The sequence below is a fragment of the Syngnathoides biaculeatus genome, chromosome 15 (assembly GCF_019802595.1).
Source record: "Syngnathoides biaculeatus isolate LvHL_M chromosome 15, ASM1980259v1, whole genome shotgun sequence".
NCBI classification, from domain to species: Eukaryota; Metazoa; Chordata; class Actinopteri; order Syngnathiformes; family Syngnathidae; genus Syngnathoides; species Syngnathoides biaculeatus.
Window position 1 is genome coordinate 21,115,067 of NC_084654.1, and position 13,935 is coordinate 21,129,001.

The 13,935-nt window shown below is 41.9% G+C and overlaps 1 protein-coding gene across 4 annotated transcripts; it reads left to right on the forward strand.

Annotated features, from left to right (window-relative positions):
- The first annotated feature begins 57 nt into the window (after positions 1 to 57).
- LOC133513590 (transmembrane protein 87A-like) lies at positions 58 to 13,415 on the forward strand. Of its 4 annotated transcripts, none has more exons than XM_061844513.1 (20): positions 58 to 193; positions 2,366 to 2,462; positions 3,277 to 3,374; positions 3,455 to 3,571; positions 5,108 to 5,155; positions 5,241 to 5,282; positions 5,366 to 5,492; positions 5,582 to 5,643; positions 5,864 to 6,047; positions 7,193 to 7,292; positions 7,637 to 7,730; positions 8,817 to 8,888; positions 9,001 to 9,109; positions 9,853 to 9,911; positions 10,001 to 10,104; positions 10,179 to 10,258; positions 11,707 to 11,771; positions 11,843 to 11,895; positions 13,128 to 13,158; positions 13,255 to 13,415. In XM_061844513.1, exons 2-20 carry the CDS (start codon positions 2,456 to 2,458, stop codon positions 13,294 to 13,296), a joined length of 1,494 nt encoding a protein of 497 aa, XP_061700497.1. In that variant the 5' UTR covers positions 58 to 193; positions 2,366 to 2,455; the 3' UTR covers positions 13,297 to 13,415. The 4 variants fall into 4 exon arrangements, with proteins under 4 accessions (XP_061700497.1, XP_061700498.1, XP_061700495.1 ...); XM_061844514.1 differs by having other exon boundaries at positions 186 to 272; XM_061844511.1 differs by lacking the exon at positions 58 to 193 and adding an exon at positions 1,015 to 1,351.
- The last annotated feature ends 520 nt before the right edge of the window (positions 13,416 to 13,935 follow it).

Genomic DNA, 13,935 nt, shown 5'->3' on the forward strand with positions numbered 1-13,935 from the left:
TTTGTGTGCGTGTAAATACCGCCTACAAGTCGCCCGACCGGATCTGCGACGGGGGACCAGGCGGATGCTCTCCAGGCGTTATTCGGATTCCTCCCACTGATCTAAAAAAGATGGCTCATTGGCCACAAAAACTGAAGTCACAGAAAACGGATATCCGCCATCTTGATACTCCCCAAAACAACCACGCCGACCTGTGAGTTCATCGCCAGTTTCGTGACTGTGAGAAAATATTCCACAGCGAAATTGGAAAGATTTACTTTGACTCTGTTAAGGTTTGGTTGTAAAGGGTTTTTTTTTTAAAATTTATTTATGAGCTTAATTCACTTGAACAAAGTTTTGTTTACAGTTATTGTTGTTCACCGTTCACTCTCTGCTTCACCTTTATTAGCTGACGTTTTTTTGCGAAAGCGCGATATAAATATTTTTCCCAACCTTCATCAGTGGATAAGCAAGAAAACAAATTTTCTCAGAAATTTTTGTTGAATTTCATAATGCAGAACTCTGCGAATTGAATTTAATTTTCAAATGCGAGGTAACAAGTTTACATTTTCTGACATCGCACAGACAACAAATGAACAATGCGTTTAGCATGTATTTTCCCATATTTCCAAAAACATACCTAATTGATTGACTTAAAATTTAATATTTTTATAACAATAAAAATGCTTATGTTTTTTGCTATGTTATGATGATAGTGCTTCACTGAATATTTTGGGAAAAGTTAACATGTCACGGAAATCGGCCCAATGTAATATGCAAGGTTTCTTGCTAGTCAAGGTGTTCTATGTCTTTCCTTTGCACTTAGCCTTTTATTGGCTTATCAAGTCGAACTAAAAATCCTTCATGGAACAAAAAATGAAAAAAATGTCATGCTCACACGACTAGTTTTAGTTCTACATGGGAAATTTTGAGGAAAAACACCGCCATAATCCAATTTGTAAACAATGTTCTTTACGCTTTTTGGGAGTACCAAGATGGTGGCCAACTGGCTTCAACCAATCGACGTAGCGCTCGATGTGTATGCGCTATCCAGTTTTTTTTTTTTTTGCACGATAATTGGCTCCCTTGCCTTGGTTCCTGGATACGGAAACCAATCATAGCGCAGCAAGGAGTATCTGGTAGCAAATAATATTAGGGGAGGGCGTGTCCGCCCCCGGAAACAAAGTGGGAATTGTAACGCTTCCAGCAAGCGGTCAAGATGCCGAGCGACTCAGCGTCGTCGTTGCTGCTTTTGTCGCTCCTCGCGGGGGCTTTGTCCCCCGGCGGAGCGGTGGAGGTGTCCGTGTGGGACGTGGAAGTCAACTCGGTCAGTGGCACGGTTTTTCCACGCCTGTCTTTAAGGAGTTGGTTGGTAGGTAGCCGGTTAGCTAGCTCGCTAGCCACTTAACCGGCTAGCCGTCAAACAAACATTCTGAAAGCAGTACAGAAATATGTATCACAGTTAGTTCTTTGTACTCACCAGTAAAACATTTCAGCGCACTTGTAGAAAAACTGTGTATTAGCAGTAACGCCCCCCCCCACAAATAAAATTTCTCCATACTAAGCACAGCAACTTTTGTATACTAGTAGAACTACATTTAATAGTGACGATAAACTGCACTAGTTGATATTAATATTTCTAACATCCTTGACATGAAAAAAAAAATGCACCCAGGGTCACCAATATCGCTTATGAAGTGAACTAAAAATGTATCTAGTTAAATAGCTGAAATTAGATTGATTAAGGCTGCATGGTGGGTCAGATAGTAAAGCGTTGGCCTCACAGTTCTGAGGACCCGGGTTCGATGCCGGCCCTGCCTGTGTGGAGTTTGCATGTTATTCTCCCCCCCATGCCTGCGTGGGTTTTCTCCAGGTGGGCACTCCGGTTTCCTCCCACATCCCAAAAACATTCAACATTAATTGGACACCCTAAATTGCCCCAAGGTGCGATCGCGAGTGCGGCTGTTTGTCTCTATGTGCCCTGCGATTGACTGGCGACCAGTTCAGGGTGTAGCCCGCCTCCTGCCCGTTGACAGCCGGGATAGGCTCCAGCACTTCCTGTGACCCTTGTGAGGATAAGCGGTAAAACAAACGGATGGATGGATAGAGTTATTAAAATACACATCAAAATGTCAAATATGTCAAATATCAAAATATTGATCCATCCTGACTATTTTCTGACATTTCTCCAAATTGACGTCCGTGTGCTGGATGTTAACTACTACAATATTCTAATGTCACTAGTTGTACTTCAAGTGAAATGCAGTTGTCGTACTAGCGTGCCAAATTTGTCCGACTACAGTCTGCATACCAGAGTGACAAATTGACGTTGTTTCTTTTTTTTCCAATGGAAAAGATTTGACTGATTTATTTGTGTTTTTTTTAGACTCAGCATGCCGTCTTCCGGAAGACTCTGTACGCCAACACCACTATCGCCGTCTTCCGGAAGACTCTGTATGCCAACACCACTATTTTCATGAAATGTGAGTAGTGACGAGAGCGTGACGTTTGAACGCCTCCGTTGTGTTGGGCTTCAAAGGTGAATCAAATAATTCCATGATGGCTCGAAGATCTTCAGGGAACATTTTTTCCTCGCGGACTAATGCGACTGCAGTCGCAAGTGCTGCTCAGGGTAGAAATAAGTTATCAAGCAAAGTGTCCACAACAGACTTAGAATGGCGAAAACTACCTACATACCGTAATTTCTCGAAAATAATGCGCACGTTTTTCCCAAAATATTTTCAAAAAGTTCAAAAAGCGCATTGTATTTAAGTAGGGATGAAAAATAAAAAGAAAGAACACAATCACATTGTTTTGATGAATCAGGGGTGTTAAATGTGTCGATGTACGCATCGGAAGGCTTCCGTGCAGCAGCCGCTGAAGGGCGGCGTCCGCAGGCCTTGTGGATCAACACCGGCCTTGTTGACAAGGCCGAGGCGGCCGCCAGCCTTGTCGACACGGCTTTGGCCGGGGTGGGTCGTCGTGGCGCCGGGGTGGGTCGTCGCGGCGCCGGGCCGCAGTGGCTCATCTCTGCCGCGGGGGTGTGTATCGGACAGGGAGGCGGTTTGGCCGTGATCCGCATATCATCTAATAATGGCTCAAAACGTCTTCTTTGTCTTTTTCTTCTTGTCTTTGGCCACGTTCTGCCCGTGTAACTCTGCAATTGCCTTCCACCAAAAGTCATCCTAACAAAAAGCTTGAATTAATTGATCAGAATGAATAAGCCATGGTATCGCGATTGTGTAGTATTATTATTTTTTTTTAAATTCCATTTCTTATTTTCCCTGTCACTGACAGTTCAGGGCGCCGTGGGCGCGTGCGATCGAAACGTGGTCTTCAACATCAGCTGGTACCTGCGCTCCTCTGTGTGCTACAACGAGATTTTCAACACGCCCGTAAGTACCCTGTCGTCTCCAAGTGTAGGGCACCCGGGTGACCCGTTTCAAAGTACGCCCGCCCCCCACCTCTCCCCCAGGACAACAAGGCCATCAACATGTTCGCCATGGAGCACATGCTCAAGGAGGGCTGGAGCGGCTTCTACAGTCAGGGCTACGTCTACTTTGAGAACTGCTCGGCTCTCTTCTTGCCAAAGGTCGGCGCTTTAAAATATTTTATGCCGCTTCCAGTTGAAATTTACTGTTCAACTCAAGATAATAATAATAAAAAAAAAAGAGAATAACATGATGTGTATTTTATACAACCGCTTAACTTTGCCATAAAGAGCACTAGCTTAATGCTTGCTAACAGTCGATGGGAAATGGTATTGACTGGCTAATGAGTAGCATTCAAGTTGCCTGTGGATTAAGCAATAGAAACACAAATGGTGCAGCAACACATATGTGAAGACAATATAACAATGCGCAGCCATATTTCAATTTTCTGTGGTAAATGAATAATGTTACAGCAGTTTACTGAATGATTTATAGTACGTTATCTGATTTGTTTGTCTGCATGGCTGTATTATACCAATTCTCACGCATCCATTTTCTTTGCCGCTTATCCTCACGAGGGTCGCAGAGTAGAGCTGGAGCCTATGCCAGCTGTCAACGGGCAGGAGGCGGGGGACACCCTGAACTGGTCGCCAGTCAGTCGCAGGACACGTAGAGACAAAACACCCGCACTCGCAATCGCACCATGGGGCAATTTAGAGGGTCCAATTAATCTTGCATGTTTTTGGGATGCGGGAGGAAACCGGAGTGCCCACCCAGAGAAAACCCACGCAGGCACAGGAGAGAACATGCAAACTCCACACAGACGGGGCTGGGATCGAACCCGGGTCCTCAGAACCGGGAGGCCCAACGCTTGTCACCGTTTTTCCCTGTTCCGCCTCCAATTAACTAAATTACACTTATGTTTTTTTTAAAGTGAAATATTAGAGTGGCATTTTCCTTATTAAGGAGACATTGCAATTTTTTTTAATTTTTTTTTTGAGGAGGCAGCAGCCGGAGCAGAGTAATAGTATTTTTTTAATTTTAGTGGGTAAACATCATATGAGATACAACTGTGGTCAACAAATTATTTAAAAAAAAAAAAAAGAGCGATAATCTTTTTCTTTTTTTATAGATTCACAGAAAACAAGCAAAATGCGACAGTATAAAATCGGGTACAACCTCTGTTCTCGACCACAATCTGTTCCAGAAGGCGGTCCGAGAACCAGTTTGTTCGAAAAACCGAATCGATATTTCCCACGTCTGCGTACAGAGGCTGCGTCATACACAATAACAACACGCGTCGTGGGTCATCTGATCGAGCCGCGCGCGTTTTGCCATTTCCATTTTTTTTTTTTTTTTGGCGGTACGTTCAAATTCACAATAACAACGCGCGTCGTGGGTCGGCTGGTCGGAATTTATGCTATTTCCGGGTTTTGTCACAGGCGTCCGAGTACCGATTTTCGTTTGAAAACAGAAGCAAAAAAAAAATAAAAAATCTCGAAATTTCCGTTCGAGAGCCAAGCATTCACTGTAACTGGAACGCTACATTTAAATATTTTATTGATGTAAGTATAGTATAGTATCGTTATTATATAGTTATTATAGTATAGTAGTATGTATTTATCTAAATTTATGTAAGCATATTGTCGCTGCTGGAGGTAATAAAACCTGCAAATGTTTTTTTCCTTCCCATCCAGGTGTACTATACAGATTTCAATCCGTATCAGCCGCTGTCCAGCCCAACGGTAAGTCCGAAAAATTCAACATTTCTTAAGTCAGATTATTATTATTATTTTTATGACTATTGATCTTTTAATTTTTGCAATTTAGAGCGACGCTTCCAATCAGAGCCTCGTTTGGCCCGACAAGCCGGTAAGAAGCATTTCTCCGCAGCGGATGGTTTTGCGTCGGTTTCTGGGTTTTCAAGCGTCTTTCACCCGTCGCGGCGGCGGCAGGACCTGGGCGCCGTTGCCAAGGCGTGGGAGGACAGCCCGTACATGTTCATCGTCAAGGTGCAGCCGCTCGTCCGCGGCGCGGATGACGAGAACCCCGCGACCGAGCAGCTCAACTTTGCCTTCACCAGTGAGGAGGATGACGTCGCCGGACCTTTCTCACGTAAACCACGGCCAAAAAGGACGTTTTCCAATTTTTTTGTTTTTGTTTTTGGATAGTGAAAGTGGAGATGAAGGGACCACATGACTATTCCTCCCCAGCCGATTGGCCGCAGATGATGGTATGAGCGCAATAAATTAACCCGATTCTCACATCAATTCAAAATGCTCTCAATGACAATATTTCTGTTTTGGAATTTGAGAGTTATGCTATTTTGAGTCGAATGCTGGATAAAGCGCCACAATTTAGCACTACATTTGCATATTTTTTATCAATTATCGTCAGACGTATGATTTATTTAGCCTTGTACGATTGTACGACATCTGTGATTTCTTTGGCAGTTCTTCATGGTCATGTGCATCGTCTATGTGCTCTTTGGCGCCCTTTGGCTCTTCTGGTGCGCCTGCTACTGGCGGGACCTGCTCAGGGTCCAGTTCTGGATCGGCGGCGTCATACTCCTGGGCATGCTGGAGAAGGCCGTCTTCTACTCAGAGTACCAGAACATCCGCTACCGAGGAGACTATGGTTTGTTTTTTTTTTTTTTTAATATCTTGACTTTGTTCTTACATGTTAGCATAGTGAGGATGAGCAGTTAGTTCATAAGATGGATCAATAGACTGTTTTTTTTAATTCTTTTGTATTCTTTGGAGGTGCCTCAAAATAAATAAAAAAATCATCAATACCGTAATTTCCGGCCTATAAGCCGCAACCTTTTTCACACGCTTTCAACGCTGCGGTGATGCGGCTAATTTGTGCATTTTTCCGCAAGGGGGCACTCGAGCAGAAAAGGCAAGAATGAGACGGTGGAATCAATGTGTCGAGGAAGTGATTTTTTTTTTTTTTTTAAACCAGCCCTGTTGGTGCTGCGCTAGCGTTAGCGCTGTACTAGCGTGTTGCTGTGTCTCAGTGATTTTTACAGGTGCTACCTTAGCGCCCCGCTCGCATCTTGCTGCTGTGTCGTTAGTGTGTTTCAGTGATTTTTACCGGTATGTTTTCTTGTTTAAACCGCCCCGGTTAGCGCTCTGCTAGCGTTAGCGCCAAGCTAGCATGTTGCTGCTGTGTTACTGCCGTGTCTCTGTGATTTAGTTTTTTTTTTCTTTAATCTTAACCGGGCCTGTTAGTGCTGTGCTAGCGTGTTGCTGTGCCTCAGTGATTTTTACCTGTTTTTTTTTTTCTTTTAACCGGGCGGGTTAGCACTGCGCTAGCGTGTAGCTGCTGTGTTACTGCCGTGTCTGTGATTTTAGGTATGTTTTTTTTTATTTTAACCGGCCCTGTTCTGTGCTACCGTGTTGCTACTGTGAACCCGCCATGGCTGTTTATTTTTTTTTTTTTAACAGCCCTGTTCATGCTACCGTGTTAACATAGCAATGTTAAGCTAAGCTAAGGTATTAAAACTTTCTTTGTAAATATCTCTTGTTTCAATGTGGGCTTTTCCACGGCTGCGGCGTATGAATGTACCAAATGGTATTTCCTTGACAAACGTACTGGGTGAGGCTTATAAGCAGGTGCGCTCTGGAGGCTGGAAATTACGGTATTTGCCAATGTGTGTATCTGGGTGAGAATTGATGTATGTATACTATTCCATTGCTGCCTGGTGATTTATTTTATTTTTTTAAATTAAATTTTATTTTATTTTATTATATTTTATTTTATTTTCATTCCTGTCCCAGTCGAGGGTGCAGTGATTTTCGCCGAGCTGCTTTCTGCGCTGAAACGATCTCTGGCCCGCATCCTGGTCCTCATCGTCAGCCTGGGTTACGGTATCGTCAAGTAAGAGTCGGACGGGAACTGCGTTACAAACACGTGCACAAGTGTTATAAAATGGAGGGGAGCAAATTGATACATGTAATGGAAATTTACCGGAGTGAGCTGCTGCATGTTTTCGTTATGTTTGAACGCTCAACTCTCAGTCACTGTAAACATTTGGGTCAAGATTTTGCATATTATCAGGCTGTTATGAGATTACATAATGTCTTTCGACTTGGTCCAGCAGTATGAAATCTATTACCAGAGATTAATATCGTATTCTCTGTTCCGAGTACAGTAACCGGACAAACGATCGTGACGATGCATAAAAGCAGCTCTCAAAATTTGCAAATTTGTATCTCCTTCAGACCCAGGTTGGGCACCACGGTGCACCGGCTGGCCGCCGTCGGGCTGCTCTACCTCCTCTTCTCATCGGTGGAGGGCGTGCTCAGGGTGACGGGTGTAAGTCTGCAAACTCGTTGGCATCCATACAAACTCGTATGAATAATTGTAGTCCATGAACCACAAAAATTTACAACAATTTACAAAAAAAAGGAAAAAAAAAAAGGTTGAGCAGAGCTGCAATTTTGTCGTCGGCCACTGAGATTTGCATTGGATGGCGATACGTGACGCATATACACAAACTCCATTTGTGTGTGTGCGTTGGGTGGGGGGGCGTTTACAGGACAGGACAACGGTCTTGAAACTGTCTGATTCTGGGTTTAAAATCTTTGGTGTATTTTGTCCAAAGTATGCAACAGACACCTCGTAACTACGGAGGCATATTACTGCCTCACCAAAAAAACAAACAAACACAAAAAAAAGGTCACTTTTCACATAATAATGTGAATCGTTTCACGTTATAATGTGAATCGTTTCACGTTATAATGTAGAAAATAAATAAATAAATAAATACATTTCACCCCTCTTTACCCCACCCCACTAAAAAAGATAGTTACTTCCAGTTCGGGTGCGTGGAGACCTTTATGAGTTATATATCAAACATAGGCAATCCTGTATATCTACCCCAGATCTTCAGCATTACCCCTTCATCTTTACTAAAAAAAATGATTTAAGATTGAAAAAGAAGATGCACGTTCATCGGGCTTCGCCGGATTGGCTCTGCCGGGGACCCGAACCGGAAGTTATTGCTTCGAAACGGTGTTTTCTGCAGGATGGATAGTTCGGGAGCACTAAATGACATCATTTATGGAAGCGTATTGCTATGACACACCCGAACTGGGTGAAATGTATTATTTCCTACGTTATTATGTGAAACGAATGTATGTTATTATGTGAAATTAATATAGGTTATAACGTGAAACAATTCACGTTATAATGTAAAATGTTTCACATGATAATGGGAAATGTTTCACATTATAATGGGAAATGTTTCACATTATAACGTGAAACACGACTTTTTTTTTTTGGGTGTGGCAGTAATATGCTTCCGTACGTAAGTGCTTTCATATGTGGGAAAATGATATTACATGTCCCCTTTCATATATATTTTCATCTCACTGGTACGATCTTGTCTACTATCTCCAGGGTTTCTATGGTACGGTGGCCCTGGGGGCCAACCTAAGTCTTTCCCTCATTGACTCCTGTGTCATGTGGTGGATATCCTTCCAGACAATCCCTGATGACCCCGCTCAACATATTTATGCTGTTTCCTTTTCTTTTTTTTTGGGGGGGGGGGTGCTGTTGTTCTCCTTAACTTGTACCCGTGCACATCTTCATCAGCCTGTCGCAAACCACTCGCCTGCTGAAGCTGCGGCGGAACGTGGTCAAGCTGTCCTTGTACCAGCATTTCACCAACACGCTGATCTTCTCCATGCTCAGTGAGCCACACCTTCACACCTTTTCGCCCGGATTTTCAGATTGGGACAAAATTAAACGGTTTTTGCCGTTCGGTCGGGAAAGGAGTAAATTCGGGACAAAAACAGCCCATGTTTTATTGATTTTATTTATTTTTTTTTTTTTTGTATGTGTGTCAGACTTTAATCAGCATAAGAATCATACATAAAACTACAACTGCTGGAGTAGAAAATGAAAATACACTTTCCCTTTTTTTTTTTCTTTTTCAAAACATTGATCAAGGATTAATCATCCATTCATTAACCCAGCGTGGTAATTTTTGCCTTATTGACATAAAAGTCTCCCAACAGGCCACAATCAAGGAAATAACACTTCTTTTTCGTTTATGGTTAAGTTATATGATAACTTTACTAATTTATAATCTCAACGCAAAAATGGGACGCTGCCCGCGACAGAGTACTTAGGTTTTCTTAGTGGATCGTCCCCAAAACCAGAATCAGAATCAAATTAAAACACTTAAATGTTTTGATGTAATGAAGGATATAATGCGTGAAAATCATGATGTCCCAAAAATGGGACGCTGCCCAGAAATGGGTTAAGGCCAGCTCAGCTATTAGCATATTCTGACAAGCTATGTAGTTCATCAAATATATTCTTTGATTGCATCAGAATTGATCTGGAACATATTATGTGTTCATGGAAAATGAGAAGTATGTAAAGGTTGAAAAGTTTTTCATTTTGTTTTCTCATGTCCAAATGTCTCCAGCCTCCATTATTTTCATCATCTGGACCACCAAGGTGTTCAAACTGGTGGACTGCCAAAAGGTCTATACTGCCTCCTTGAACATTTTTATTATTATTTTTTTTTTTTGTAAATCATGTTTCACCATCGCTAATAATCTGCCGCCTTCTAGAGCTGGAGGGATTTATGGGTGGACGACGCCTTCTGGCGGCTGCTCTTCTCCACTATCCTGCTGGTCATCATGGTGCTGCTGAGGCCCTCCGCAAACAACCAAAGGTTGGAATCGGAGACATTTCGTGTTCCTTATAGCTGGACAAACGCTCGCAATCGTGTTTCTTCCTTCCTCGCAGGTTCTCCCACTCGCCTCTGATCGATGACGAGGACGAAGGCGACGAGGATGCCAAAGAGCCCATGTTGAACGAAGCCTTTGGTAAGGCTAATGCTATTTAGCGCAGTGATTTTCAATTTTCATAGACCCAAGGCACATATTTTCAAATTGAAAAATCCCACGGCACACCAAGAGTAAGTAAATGTCACCAAAAATGGATTGATTAATTACTGGATGTACTTCCTGCCATCTAATAGAAGAGGATTTTTTTTTGTTCTGTCTGTCATTGTGCCTCACTGGCATAAATTGATGAATAAAGATATATTACATTTTTAGCAATCAAAATTCAAAAATCAAATTGGATAACTTCCCACAGCACACCTGAAGAGTACTCGTGGCAAACTAATGCACCCCGGCACACTGTTTGGGAATCACTGATTTAGCATACGCGGCAAATTATGGAGCATCTCAATGAATTGAATTACGGTGGAAAAGCTTTTTTATTTCATTAGTTTGATTTAAAAACAATTTTTTTTATAGAGTCACAAACACAAAATGTTTTTAAAAGGCCAATTCTTTCCTACCTTTCTTGAGTGAATTTTAGATTGTTGTTAGCTGCAAACATAAATCATCAATATCATTAAAAATGTGTAGAGATTCTGTATACAAGTTTCACTTTTTTAATTTTTAATTTAGATTTTTATTTTTAATATTTATATATTATATAAATATACTGTATATATTATAATATTAGATATATTTTTTTATCATATTTGTAATTTAATATATGAGTGAACTCATGCAATGTTCAATTTTTAAAAATGTAATATTTGGGAAAAATATAAAACACATCATCACAACTGCAAGCTATATGGAGATCAGGTATCAGGACTGTATCAGCGAGTACTCAAATTTAAGTGCTTGTGCTTACGTTCAAAAATATTTGGATCATTTTAAAACATTGTGGTAACTTCTAGTATACTATAAAGCAGTACAATTTTTTTATAACGCTAAAACAACTATTTGGACTGTATTACATTTTTGGGTTGGATTTAACATTAATAGAGGAAATGCTCATATTTAGCTAGTTCATATGGTGAAAAAGAAAAAAATTGACATTTATGTATTGCAATTTTATGGGGGACGAAGACGTTTTCATTAGCTTGCTGTTTTTCTTCTTTCATGTCATTTCTTGCTAGACGCAAGACATAAAAAATGTTTTTCACAAAAAGGTTTTGCCAGGTTCTGAGTCATTTGGGGATTAACTGTCGCAAGGATTTATCAAATTAATCCTGTAGTTCTCTCAGTCTTGCTTTTGCTTTCAATCGGCGCCAACGATGTCCTCCAGGAGACCGCCGTCGCAAATTGAAAAGATTCCGTCTCCCAAACGGCTCGTCTGAGAACAGTCGGCCATTCTGGCCAATGCCACGTTTGTCACAATGTGTATCTCGACGCTACCGAGAACGTCGAAATGTGGCCACCAGATGATCATAAATAAATCGTGCTTCACATCTGAGTTTTTTTTTTTTCTTTCCCTTGATTGTTCAAAGCGGGGATGAAGATGAGAGGATCCAAGCCCGATGCCAGCAGCTCTCAGAAGCTTTTGAGTCAAGAGGTACGGTGACGGCTCGGGTTTCATGCAGTTGTTACCATTTTTAATACGTTTATTTTTGTTTTCAACACGAGGATGAAGACATGAAATGGGTCGAGGAGAACATCCCGACAACGGTTGCTGACGTGTAAGTTATCAAGCCCTTGTTGCAGGAAAGTGACTTTGACCAAATTCACTGACAAAGCGTAATTCAACGAGCTTGGTGATGAAATGAAATATTTTTCTTCCCACGGCAATCCATCTGCTTCAGTGCAGGGGTGCTCAATGCGTCGATCGGTTGATCGCGAGGCAGTCTTGGTCGATCGCGGTGCGGCGTGCCCCAAAAAAAAAAAAAAAAAAAAAGACATCAGCCAATGTTCATATATTCTGCGTTGCACGTAAAAAAATAATAATGCAATGCAAATTGAAAATATAACGTACAGCTATTCAGCTTGTGGCATTTTGCAATGGAATTCAATGAGTGAATATCCAATGGCACAAAATACAAGCTGTAAAAAAATGAATAGAAGAAGCCACTGGTTTCTTTTAGGCAGCACACGGAACTTTCTCGAACAACGACCGCTGCTCCGCCACACTCTTTGTCCTTGTTTACTTTGCGACCCCTTTTCCCCCCACCCGCTCTTAAAGACGTACACTCATAATTACAAATGTTACACTACTTAAGCAGCCCATCACTGTGTTTTATAACGACAGCGTCCACAGTCTGGGCAACGCAGAGCAAAGACGAGCTCGATGTGCTGCTCATGTTTACTTTCCATATTAACGGAGAAAGTTAGAAAAAGAAATGCTGTCGGTTTAAGATGCAATGACTGTCGGAGTATGTGAAAAATCGAAGAAAAAATGTTTAAACTGGACGAGGTTTGCTCTTTTTCCGAGTGGGTAAAGGTCTGGTCCGAAGCCAAAGTAGAAAATGCAGGATGAGACGGTGTGGAATGTTAAAATTCCACCTTGGCCAGACAATACAGTGCACAAAAATTGAATTCTGTATTTTAAATATAGGGGGCAACATAACATTAACCTTTAAAATGGTTTGAGAGCATCATCATTCAAGGCTGGCTGCTTGAAAAGTAGATCTTGGGGTTAAAAAAAAAAAAAATGTGGGCACCCCTGCTTTTAGCGGCACTCTCTTTTTCCGCTACTCGCGCTGGGCTCATCGTAGCGACTTCACGGTAATGACTCCTACTCTTGGTCGGCCCTCCAGTAGTGGGGTGGGGGATGGTGGGGGGGGGTTGTTGGAGTCAGCAGACTTCAAAACGGCTAATTTTGGCAATCCCTCAGGGTTAATTTAAGAGTGTTTAATAATGTTATTTAATGAGCCAATCTGTTTCATTCATCCCCGTTTTTTTTTTCTTTCGGCAGCGCTCTCCCTGCAATGCTGGATGAGGAAGAGGTAAAGCACACCCCAATTTTCACACCGTAATCCCATCTCCCCCCCCCCCCCCCCCACTCTATGCTTACATCACCTCACCCTGAGTCGTTCTTGCAGGAAATCCTGAAAACAAAAATTGAGCGATCCAAAATGGAGTGACGACCAGAGGACACGTTTATATTTCCAAAGCGGTCGGAAAGGCATCCGGAATGTGTCCGTGCGGGTGACTTTGCTGTGCAGTCGCCGCCTACATTCTGCGCCAAAAAAAAAAAAAAGAAGATAGAAATAAAAATCAGGTGGAGGGGGGGAAATACGCAAGGTTAGATTTGTATATCTAGTAAAAATGAGCCAATATTTCTTGCATTTTATAGATATTTCATATGGGGGTAACTAAAGGCAGTAATGATGAATACACCACATGTATATTACAGATCCAATCAGCTACTGTATTTCCATACTTGAAGGATATCACTGAAATCGGAGAGGGATCTCACAACTGATGTTCCCGAAAGAGAATGTATTATGGTCCGGAAAGCCGTTTGGAGCATTCGGTCGATATCCTTGATTCTGCGCTTGACGCCGCTCGTTTTCCTTACAAGAAAAAGAGTTCACCATACTCGTCAGAAATCAAAAAACGTGGATATCAAGGATATTGAATGAAGGTTCAAAGGGCGTTCCACTCGACCATCCCCGCACTCGCTACACCCTCAAACAAAAAGAAAGTAAATTTCGTTTCGCACAACCTGCTCTATTTTTCTCGAGCTTCTTTTTATAACTTTAAATAGTACTGCACATGAT